The following is a 12299-nucleotide window of genomic DNA, read 5'->3' on the forward strand; positions in this document are numbered from 1 at the left end:
GGGCAGGCCGTGAATGGGTCGGGTGCGGCGTGGCGCGAAGCGGGGGGAAGTTCTTCGCTGGTGGAAGTGCTTGCCACCGGATGCTGTCGTCACCAAAGCGTCACCGCGCTCTGGCGGGAGTTAAGCACGTGTATAGGGCAGGTTCATCCCAACTTTTAGCCTGGGTCATCCCTAAAATTAGGATAGCTGCTCACTGGGACCGTGCTGTACCCTGACCCCCTTCCTCCCTAAAGCATCCACTGTGCACGCTCAATAGGAGAGTGGGCCCTAATGGTGTGATCCCCCCACGCAGATATCCCATATGACCATTGCACACTTGGCTTAAGTCATGGTATAAATTATTTTCCTGGACGTTTTTAGTTATTCCTTTCTGCCTGTTTTTGATCACACAAAGTATGAAGCTGATGGTGCTGGGGTCTAAATTGCATCTGAACTAGATATTCTTCCCATGTCTTGCCATTGCTATAGAGCATAGTTTCTCAACCTGTGGCATGCGTACGTGGATACCCCAATACTCTTTCTCTCTTGCCCCTTCCTCCTCTCAAAACTATGGCAAAAAATTTGGTGTGCTGCGCATTGTGCAGCGCTTTAAATTCCCCAGTAATAATGTGGTGGGCCGCGCTTTGCACAGCACTGGCTTCAGCCCTCCTAGCTTTGGCCAACATCACCTCTAGCCCAGGTACATACTTGAGTCGTGCATCCTTGGTGTAAAACTAGGCAACCCTACCCTCGCCAGATCAGACATCTGTCATATCACAGGCTTATATACACAGCCTTTCTTCCAACATATAGCACACATCAGTCTGTAAATATAAAATCCCCCCGAAAATTGAGTGTTGGGGTAGTTATTAACATTTTCAGAAGTTCGGGGGTACTTGCTACTTAAAAGGTTGAGAAACACTGCTACAGATCCTCTGCGCTGATGGAGGACGCTGGCCTGGCACAGCATTTGCATTTCTAGTTTATCAGTCCAAAGCGCTTTTCATACTTACATTGTATTTATGCGCCAGCTTAAAGATCAAACTGCCCGCCGCCTGGGATGCAGCTTTCCGGGGGCGGGGAAACACCATGTAACAGTGTAAGCAGAGTGCTATGTAAAGAGTAGGCAATCAGGACTCGTAGTAGAGATGATATCTTTTATTAGACGAACAAGATTTTTGAAAAAAAAAATCTTTAATTGCAAGCTTTCAGGTACAAACAAACACCATCAGGCACTGGAGAAAAGATTGTAAAACTTCTCCTGGGTAGAAAGGAAAGTTTGTATTACATAGGATTTCACAGAGGAGTCAACAGATGGAAAACTTCTCAGGGCAGTCAGTTCATAGCTGGTCTGGAGCCTCTCACCACTTGTGAGGATCTGTGATGATGCAAATTACCTTGAACCAAAGGCAGGAGCAGGATCTCAGGTTTCAGGTGGTCAGAGTAGCTCATTTCTAGTAGAGGCGACATGGGCAATTCATGTGAGGTTTTTTTAATTCCCCAGATTTTTTTTAGTTCTTGAGATGGAATTTAACCAAGGCATGCCAATGGAAAGCACGCTCGCCTTGTGCCTCCCAGCAGGAACCTAGAGCAGGTTAGGCAGACGCAGAATAGATCAGGGTGCCATCTGTTATAGAAAGGTATTGAAAGGAGCAGCAGGGGTTAGCTTCAATCTAGCTTACATATGGATCCAGCACACCTCAGGAAGAGTGAGAGTGCTGTCCTGGAAGGACACGAGGCTGAGGCAGGTAGAGAATAAGGTAGATCAGCTCATCTCCTCAACCACCTCCTTTGGCAGACCTCCCCCAGAAACAAAAACTGCCATCTCCTGGCTGGAGAACTTAAGAGAAAACAGGTAGTAGGAACAGCATTTGCCATCCCGGGGTGCAGCCATCAAAGCACAGGGGCCTGACATCTTGGTGAGGATAGTTTTCAGAGGCTGCATTTATTTTAAAATAACATTTTTTTTTCTGCCATCGGTTCTTCCCCCTCTCACATGAAAGATAGTGTCCATCGCTTCCCAGATGCAACAGCCGTCACAACACCCACTGCTACAGCAACCATTCAAACTAATGAGCATCAGCAAGGTGATACTGTCTTTCCCCATCCTCAGTTCGTGGGGCTCCTTCCTCTCAACCGCAGCAGAAGCAGCTGTTCCTTTCACAGATGTCCGAGCACTTCTCCAATCCAGGCACGAATCGCTCAAAGGGATCTGTTCTCAGCTTTTCTGATGTTGCATCTCCTTGATCTGACAGTGCTTTTCAGGACATGTCAGATCTCAAGACCAGGAATCATGGCACAGTCCTTTCAGAGGAGCTTTTTCATAGCATCAACTTCAGAAACAGGAGCTCTCTTGTTCCAGAGGTTCATTCTTCCTCCACCTGGCAGTATCACTTCTCAACCTCCATCACAGCACTAAACACAAGCTGCTTCAGTCTCTGCTCCTTATTCACCCAACTAACTGTCCTGCTTGAACTTCTATTACAATGTTCTAGGGGAGTTTTTTAAAGGGACCTTGTTCCACTGTGCAATTCTTTTCCCTTTAAAATGTCCTTCTCCTGCCATTTCTTTCCCATTAAGAACCCCATACACTTACTTTTACAAGAAGCACTTTGAGCTCTTCAGCAACCACAAGCGGCTGGGAGGTTGACTTTTGGTCCACGTATGACTTGACTGATGGTGCATTTCAGAAGAACATAAGGCTCTCTTTCTTCTAAGGAACAAACTGTATTTATCTGCAATGGTATTAATGAGCAGCACTATACGGCTACAACCGAAAACCCAGCAACTGTATAAAGAGACAAACTGCAACAAATCCACGGTCCCCTACAACCTCACAGGCGTCACCGTGCCGCACACCATGATCACCAGATGTTCCAACAGGCCCTGAAATCAGAGCCCAAAATATAGAGGCCTCTATATTTTGAGGGAAAGGAGACTCTCCAATAGCTGTGAGGCGTATAGGGTATCTGGCATCCCTGGGGTAAAGGCCAGCTCCAGCCTGGAGAGGGCAGTGGCGCAGCTGCGTCCCAGCTGCTTTGTTCTAAACAATGAGTTCAGCCCGTTCTTGCAGCACGACAGAAATCCAGTCATCATTATGTAGCATGTGTTATCCAACAGCTCGGCTGCTGTTTGTGGGATGATGCATCAGTAGAGAAAGACTCTCTGGAACGTGGAGTGTAAACAGAAAGTGCAACAGCAGCATTCCAGCCTGTGCGTTAGACACCAAAAAATGACAGCTATGCATCGCAAAAGGAGCGCGGGTCGAGACCTCTGGGTTCCAAACCTGGAACCAGACCTGAATTTTGCAAAACAAGCCTCTGCTTTTACAAGGGGTCAAACCAAAACTTTGCAGCCAAATGCAGCTTTCCCTGCCTCATCCACTCACCCAGCCGCTTGGGGGAATCTGGCTTCAATGTCTATGGCGTGTTATCTGTCTCTCCATGAAACAATATGACAAACACATTCTGATCGGGGCCGAATACTCAAGCTGTCTCCCAGAGCTGAGGAGCACGAGGGCCCCTGGGTGGAATTTCCTTGCATTTCACGGGGTAGCCTATCCATTCCCCTTGCTGTGTACAAACACCGCAAGAAATAACTTGGTTTATGCAGGCTTCATTCATTCGCGTCTTTAAACTGAAGAATATGAAAATACACACTCAAGTGACAAGGGACAGACTTGCACTTCACCGGGCAGAATAGGAATCGCAGAAGAGCGCTGGACCCATTGCTGGACAGAATGTATTACTGCATGCATCGTCCTTATGGTTATATTGATGGAAATTGGAGTCACGACCTGATTCCACGACAGCACCAAGCTCTGAGTGGTCATTAAGACCATAACCTGGAGTAAGTCAATAGCCTGGAGCCCCCCTGGTTTGCTCACAATGCATCTCCTGCCAGCCCATTATCTGGGTTTGAGGCACTGCCCTCAGGGAAACTGAGGTACCAAAGATGTGGGGTAACTCTTGTTACTGGGAAAGGAAAAAAGCCAAACCAAGAAAAGCTGTGAGCGTGTCAGGCCATGTTCAGCTCAGCAGTTTACCACTGGTACCAACGTGCATTGGTAGTTAGAAGTGAACATCCTCGTGTCTCACCTTAGGGCTGAGGACAGGCAACTACCTGGCTTGCACTTGAGTTGTGTTGCCTGGCAGCAAACCCCAGATTTTACAGACTGACAAACCCCTTGTCCTCTATTAAGTACCTGTGAATTATTTGAATTAACACTTTGCCTCATAGTTAATTGGAGTTAGTTGCCATTTAAGCCTGGTGTGTTAACAACTGTTTTGATAAGAGTCTCAGCCTAATCCCTTTAAAGGGTTGTCTGTGCATAGCCCAAGCCTGTCTCCTCCCTTGCCCTTGCATCTGAGCACTTCCAAGGAATTTATCCTCACAACACCGCGGTGAGGTAGGCAAGCCCAATCGTTTCCATTATACACGTGGAAAAATGGAGAACCAGGGTCTGATTCTGTTCACCAGCTGAGTGCGCTCAATAGTGCATTAAGGGAGGTGACCAGGTTGTGCCACAGTAGCACGTACCATGGAGAATCCTGCTTGCCAAGGGATTTTGAGGGGCAGCTTGCTTTATGTGGCTGGAGATTAATTTTGTTTTTATATTTTTGGAGGGGCACTACAGTTTTAACAACTGTGATGCTCTGCATTTATACCGCAGAAGGCAAAGTTAAACAAATGAAATGCTTTTCATCTGGCAGGGGCCCAGGTCTGTGACCGTGTCTAGTTCCAGGGAAATTTATTCCACAATCTCAGACCGATCCAATATATCACGGGCAGTCTGTGCTACAGACTGGAACCGAACCCAGATCTCCCACACGGTCATCCTCATCCCCCAGCCACAAGGATAGCTCGCCCCCCCGCCAAAGCCCGAGGAGCACAGTCAATCACTGCAGGTTGGTTAAGCCACACTTTTTATTGAATTGTATTCCATGCAATATGTTCATGTTTAATAGTATGACAGGAAGGAGGAGGATAATGTTAGACACAAATGAAAGCCGAAAGGTTGTTTGTAACAGGTCCTGAGCAGGAAAGGCACATAGTTACCACTTAAATCAACAGAATAAAAACCTAAACGGAGGGAGACACAACATTGGAGGCCATACAAGAAAGAGGGAGCTTCAAGTTGGTTGATGGAGAAGTAGGTTACGTGACCTATAGTTCCCCCAAGGTCTTTAATTCAAGTGAGCTTTGTGACCTCAATATGCAACGGAGCCACTTCCCCTCTGCTGTCCCCAGTCTCGCAGGCCGTGTGCCAAGGCCAGGCAGCACTGCAGAACATCACACAATATTTAGGGCCTCAGCAACTGTACAGGGGATGCCTTTCCACTGAGATGAGCTAGGAAAGGATGGGTGATGGAAGTGGTTTGGGGAGAGCCCTCCCTCGCCAGGGACTCAGTGGTCACATCAGACTGGCACCGATGGGTTCCTGTAGCGTGGAGGATTGCAGTATCACGGCTGGCCTGCCTTGACACGTAGGTATTGCTATTCACCAAACATCAAATAATACAGGAAATGAAGGGAAGGGGATACAGCAGTAAAACTGTGGGGCACAACACTATTGAACATCTCCATCACGTCAGAAACTGAAATGATCGTAGCACCTCAGAGTGAAACAGCGGCAATATCACGTACTGCGCTTGTTTTAAGGCAGGGACGGCCAACCTTGATCTGATCTAGGAGGCGCGCGGTTCCCTTTGAAATAGCACGAAGGACTCCGCTTTCAACCTCTGCGCCTGTGCTTCCCATGTGAAACGGCAGCGCCAGAATCCTTCGGGAGGCCTTCAGGCAGGAGACACAACTGTATTTCTGGAAGCTGGACACATGTAGAAGTTAATACAAAGAGAGAGAATAAAAAAAAAGGAGGGATGAGGTTTGCAGTGCTGGCCTTGCCCTGGCATTTTGCTTCTCAGATCTTAAACAAGCCACCCTGTTTCCACCTTCAGCTTGCAGAGGAGGGGGAAGGGATTCACCAAAACACCTGGACCTTCAGAGGCAGCAGCTCAACATTACACAGATACGGTGCGGGCAAAACTCATCCTTCTTTAGGCCAAATGTTCCCCATCTTCGATTCCTTTCGACTGCCTGGCCTCATTCTCTACCCCTGGGAGCAGCAGAGGAAGCTGCCGTACGTGAGAAACATGGAGAAGGTCGGGCAGACTGCAACACTGAACCACCACGGATAGCACAAAATGGAGGCATTTCTGCTGCATTCATCCACCTCCTTAGGTGTAGGAAAGGCCCGTGATGATGGAAGCTGATGCTGTGACAAGTCTGAAGGACATTTCCAAGTAAGGATGTTGTGTGGAAGGCAGACTATGAAGTCTGGGAGACGGCATGGGAAGTTTTCACTCGGGCGTCAGCACCCGAAACACGATTGAAATTCCAACTTCTTGTGCTTAACAAACGGGGGTGAATGAACAGCGGGTGAAAGGTGCTAAACCCAAGGCCCTGATGTTGGAAGTCCAACAGAAGTGATGCAGTCTGGACAGCAATGGGGTAGGTCCTGATGGAGCCATGTCCCCAGAGGACAGTCAGCCTTCGTGCCGACTGTCACTGAATGCTCTGCCAGCAATAACCCTGGCTGAGGAGTCAGCGATGCAGACACCTGTCCCCTGCCAGCACTGAGCCCGAGTCCTCTGAAACCAACAAGTCTTTCCATGCATCACCCTGCAGTTTGGCTCAGGATCTAGAAATAGAACTGAGCTCCACTCTCATTTAGCTCACCGCACAGCAACCAGATGGTCATTCTGGGTCCCTACCAAATCAAGGCTGAATTTAGATATGGGGTACAGGCGAAATGCTCCAGCTTTCACTACAAATCGCCTGAAACTCCCCTAATTTCAGCAACTGTCCAGCTGTAGTTCTCACCTGTTCAGTTATCGGAGCGCTCCGAGGCTGCTGCATCCCATACAGAACCGGCCTAGCTGCCTGAAACAACACTGACATCCCCTGAAATCAGAGCGGCAGTCCCATTTCTCTGAAATCTTTTCTGTCTCCTGAAAACGTTGGCTATAAATGCAGTTAATGAGGCTTTGGCTGCATTTTGGGTCTTCTAGCACCACACTGCTATGGAATAAAGGGGTAAAATCCTGTCAATTAACCATGTTATAACCTTTTCCTCCTGCTGAGTAGCACAAAACTAGAACGAGGCGGAACCTTCCCCTCCGTAGCCCCTCCGCCTCTGCTCTACAAAGGGAAGGCAAAGGTCTGGTCCTGCCCGCAGGGCAGACAGCTCTTGGATCCGGCTTCCAGGTTGCCTCCCTGCCAACATCACATCAACGAACAGCACTGACACTAGCAGAGCAGGGAGAAAACGAGACCAGGTTTTGAGGCCGGTGGAAAGAAATCTCAGGCCTGGGCTGTTTAGTGAAGTGGTGGCAGCAGCTTGCGCTTCAGAAGAGGAGTCGGGGGATGCTATTTCATAGCACTTGTCGCCTGGCTCCCTCACGCCAGTTCTGCGGGGATGCTCCATTCTTGCCTGCAGCCCCATAAAAGGCCCGGACAAGGGAAGATGATTCTGCAAGCCAGCGGAAGAGCTGGCTCGGGCTGCGGCCTGGCCTCTCCTTCTCCACCGGGGCAGGATGCACGCCCTCCTCCCTTCCCCACTGGGGCAGGACACCCCGAGGAGCCATGGCGTTCTGTTTTGCTTGGCACAGTGCGCGTGGGTCTGCGTTTGGCAGGGATGGTAGATCCTGCTTGGCTGGTTCTTGGCACCTGCGCGCCCCCCTGGCTGAGGGTGCTGCCAAGCCTTGTCAGGCTCCACCTGAAATCTCAAGGAGATGGAGAAGCAAAGCCCTGGGCAGTGGCCAGTCCTGCCAGCGCTGGCTCCTCCACCAGCCTGTTATTGCTCCTCCCCCCTCAGGGGAACGTCCCCATGCATGGCAGAGTCAAAGATGCATCAAGAGAAGAGACTGAATCGAAAACTCCCTTCCGTCCCCATGTGTAGCAGAGTTTTCGATCATCCCTTCCCCGCCCCTATCCCAGGCTGACTGAAGGCAGCGGGGCTGTGAAAAGGAGGTGATGAACTGACCAGCTGCTCTTCTGCAGCCCTCCATGTGGCTGCCCAAACTGAAGGCATATCACCTCCCACAAGTCAGTCCCCTTCCTGGGCTAGAAAGTATCACAGTCTCAATGTCTCATCATCCCACGTCTCTCAAAGCAGAGACCCTTTGACACCATGCCCTAGTCCTCAGGTGCCAGCTGCTTGCTTTGCTCGAGGGAAGAGCAGTCATGGAAGCTTTTCCCGCCCCCCCGGCTCCAGTTCACCTTTCAGGTGGATTTAGGCTAGGCACGGTCTTCCTGGTCCCTTTGCAACAGGACCTGGGTGAGAACCTGCCCAGGGAAGCGGGCTTTTTCACTACCCCACACTCCAGGATGGTTAATTCTCAGCATCCATGTGAACCTCCAAGACGAAAGCAGGCCGGAGTCTGGTCATTGCTTTCCCCAAGCTGTGGGGGAGAGGATGCTGCTGATGGAGGTGGAGATCCCAGTCCTCTCCCTGCCCTGGTGAAGGAGGTGGACAGAAAACCACCCTTTTCTAACCCAGGGCACAGTGAAGGAGGAGGCCGTTGTAAACAAAACCCCGAGCCAGGCTGGCCGTGGGAGGGTAGTGGCTGGCCTCAACACCTGGGGCCGAGGTGGCGGGAGGTGGGTGTCACAGCCCATGCATGCACCACATGTATGCACTTAAAAAAACACAAAGACTTTTGAGTGCGTGTGGGGGTGGGAGGATGGGGTTTCCTGAGACCGCGCAGAAGCAAAGGCCGCGTCGGAGAGTCAGGGACAGGGCCTGCTGGTGTGAGAGCAGTCTGGGCTCGGCAGCGTCCTGCATTAAGGCTGTAAGTGTTCCAGATACTGCGGCAGGGGGTTCTCCTTGACATACTTCTGAATGTACCAGCACGTCAGATGAGCTTTCAGGTCCTCTTCCACCACGAAATCCAAGGCTGCCTACAAATCACAAGAGGACATATAGGTTACAAATGCTGCCAGCCCATCCCACCCTTCACGGTTGCCTGCAAGGTGATCAAGGCTTATGTACACCTGGTTCTGGTGACAGTACAGAGCAGTCCTAGCCCCAGGAAAGTGACCTCAGGACCCAGCCTTACAGCTCAGCAGCTGTGAGCAGAGACCAAGTGAAACCATGTCCTAGGGGGACCTGGCCCCAATGGTTAGCATCAGTAGGAGCCCGAAGCACCAGGTATTAAGCCATACGTGGGCAAGGGGCAGGGCCAACAGCAAAGCTGGTAGGAAGAAGCCAAAGCTCAGCATTCAAACCCCTTGCGGTAAATGTGAAGCAGGGAGACTCCTTGCAAGGAGGGAGGATGGGGTGGGGGAAACAAGAGAGTTGTAATGAAGCCTCGGTGCAAGGAAAGGGCAAGTCCCTCTGCAGAGCCTGCTGCAGGAACCAGAGGGCATCAGGCTACGAGACAGTTCCTGCCCCTTTAAAATAGGCAGCAGCATCCTTTCTGGCCACAGCTCTTCCACAGCCTCATGCAGACAAAGGGAGATGCGAGCTGTCCTCGTTTCCCCTCTGTGCCTGGAGGGAGAGGAGGCAGGCAGCAGGATTACAGCTGGAGGGAGAAACGCAGCAGTGCACAAACAGCCCAAAGCCAGGGCCCTGCTAGTAATGGTGCAGGAAGAAAACCAGCAGAGACCTAGGCATGGTGGTGGGGGCTGGCAGTGCTTGCCTCTGCTTCCTGTATGCAGCACAGGGGGTTTCCTCTTAGACCTTCTCTTTTGAAAGGCAACATTTTCAAGTGCTTTAAACATCTGCCAGCTCACTTCCAGCTTGCCAAACATCAGGGCAGTGGAGCAGGGGACACAGATTTGCAGCCCCTGGGCACATCTAGGCTGGGAGGAAATGCTTGGCTAATGCTGCGTCTCAGCCCTCCCTGGCATCCCCCGCCATCCCAACCTAGGTTCTCCAGGGCCCAGCAAAGGCCCCAGGAGCACGGAGCTCCCCGTCTCCTCTGGGAACCTGGATGGACCATTTGGAGCTGTTCCCAAGGTATCCCCTGCACGGTGCTCATTTTCCCCCATTCCCTGCCCAGCTCCCCAGGCCTGCTCCATCAGTGCCCAGGGTCTGCAGAAGAGATGAGGCACAGTAGTGCCAGAGGGAGTGAAAGAGGTGCTCGCAGCTGCTCCCCTAATCCTCTCTGGTTAGGAGCGTGTTCACATGAGGCAAACTGAGCAGATTTGAGGCTGCTCCTTCCCCGCCTTGGTTTGGGGCCTCGATTTAGAGTGGACGCAACTGGACGTTTCCACGTGGGGCAGAAACATCAGAGACTTCGAGCCCAAACAGAGACAGGACCTTTCCCCGATGGAGGGTGCACAGCCTTCCCCCAACCCTCCACCTCATCGGCCCCCATCTCCCACCAGCTCACAAAGGGCCCGATTCTGCTCTTGTCCCACTCTAATGTCATTAACTTCAGTGAAGCAAGTCTCAGTGAAGCAATATCAACACCGAGCCCTTTGCCTGGAGAAAGGCCCGTCTTCTGCACAGCATTACATGGGTGTTGGGAAGCTCATGCCGAGACAGCCCCGCAGGAAGATGACAGAGTTTGCCCTACTTCACAGACAGGGGCACAGAGAAAGTGCAGGGCTTTGCCCTTGCTCAAGGACACTTGCTGGGTCAGGCCAACACCAGGCACATCTGCATGCTCACTCGCATGTTCTGTTCAGATGATAAAAGGGAAGAGGCAGAGCTGGGATTAATGGCAGGATGGGCCAGGACTTGCCCAGCAACATCTCCAGACCAGAAATAAAAGCCTCCGATTACAAATCTTTCTGCACATGCCGCTGCACATCCAGCCCACAATAGTGGCAGGAGGAGAGTGCTGCTGCATGGTCACTTCATGGTCGGTCACTCATCACCGAGACAGCTGTTGTGACAACGTGTGCCCGACACGGAGCATATGGTATGAACCGTCTCCTGCCTAATGAAGCAAAAGCAGACTCCTCGCTTCCAGTACGTGGCTGGGATTCTACAGAGACCCCCGCCTCCCCCGAGGACAAGCAAGCCAAACCCTCCACAGGAAGAGAAAGGCAAAGCTTCCTCAGAGGCAGATCTCTAGTAGAGAAGAAATGATGTAGGAGAGGCTCACATGGGAATGTATCTGAAGCAGCCGGGTAATTACTTGCCCCCGCTCCAGTATGCCCTTCATAGCACTCCTCAGAGAGCACCTCTGGCTAATGCAAGCAGCAGCCCTGATGAGATGTTGCCTTGGTGCAATGCAGCAGAAGAAGGGCTGCCGTGAGATGGCTTGAGAAAGTGGAAGGGAAGGAATTGGGGCAGGAGCACGAGAAATCATATCAGAGCGTTTCAGTCCCTGAGAGAGCCCCATTGCTCCCAAGTCTGGAAACCAGAAGATTTGGAAAAGGTGAATGAATTCCTGCAGGAGACCTGATCGAGATCTCCCCTTGCAAGCAGAGCAGCTTGGAAGACAAGTGCTTCTATAAACCATTGCCCTGGCCTGAGGCTCTGAGACCCAATGCTCTAGCTCCAGGGAGCCAGGGATTCCTTCAGCATTTAGCTCTTTGGTTCCCAGCAGCTATTTAGAGACACTCCACTTTGTGCCCACCTAGCTCAGCAGAGATGTCCCATCACAGGGCTGTGCTGTGCTTCACAGGGATAGGCAGGGCTTCCTAGTGAAGGACACTTGGTCTCTTCCTTGGCTGTGAGCATGATGGTCCCCAGAAATGACTCTAACAAGGTCCAGAAGCTTTAGGAGATGGGCAGCTTAGGGCTTTGATGGAGAAGCAATAGTCAAACCCCTGATGGTGACTACAGACTGACAGGCCATTGCTCAGGCATGAAGCAGGGGGGACGGCTGCTCCTACTGTGCAGAAGAGACCACAGGGCAACGCGGGGGTGGGGAGGGGGGCAAGAATGAGCATGGTCTGAGGGGAGGGGACAGCATACACACAGTAGGAAGTAGGAAGATGCCCTGCAAGCAGGCTTCTCCCATCATGCACCCAGGTTGGAGGCATGGCAGAGGAGTGGATGGCACAGGGAGCAGGCTACAAAGCCAGCAATGGAAGGGCACGTGATCCAGAACAGCAAGTGGAGAGACTTGCATACCAAGGAGAGCTGCTGGTTGTGACAGCCTGGATTTGTAGCAGGACTAGCTGCCTCCCCCCAGGCTCACAGCACAGCCGCGCTAAGGAAGGGCTGCCAGGCAGGAGATCTCAGAGGTCCCAGCACCCGATTCCAATGTGAGCTGGAACGGTTGCAGCCCACCTTTGTCACAGGGTGCATGGACTCCAACAGCCGCACTCCCGCCAAAGGTCTGTTTTCACCAGTATCC

General features: G+C 51.5%; 1 protein-coding gene across 3 annotated transcripts in view; it reads right to left on the reverse strand.

Annotated features, from left to right (window-relative positions):
• Positions 1-1295: 1295 nt before the first annotated feature.
• The window catches only part of NATD1 (N-acetyltransferase domain containing 1), a 33261-nt gene continuing 22257 nt past the window's right edge, over positions 1296-12299 (reverse strand). The window contains exon 3 of one of the 3 annotated variants that reach the window (XM_025204588.1): positions 1296-8940. In XM_025204588.1, coding sequence (XP_025060373.1) covers positions 8824-8940 — 117 coding nt within the window. In that variant the 3' untranslated portion in view covers positions 1296-8823. The remainder of the gene's footprint in view (positions 8941-12299) is intronic. The other 2 variants (XR_003094169.1, XR_003094170.1) reach the window with 2 other exon arrangements.

The sequence above is a fragment of the Alligator sinensis genome, unplaced genomic scaffold (genome assembly GCF_000455745.1).
Source record: "Alligator sinensis unplaced genomic scaffold, ASM45574v1 scaffold402_1, whole genome shotgun sequence".
Taxonomy (NCBI): Eukaryota; Metazoa; Chordata; order Crocodylia; family Alligatoridae; genus Alligator; species Alligator sinensis.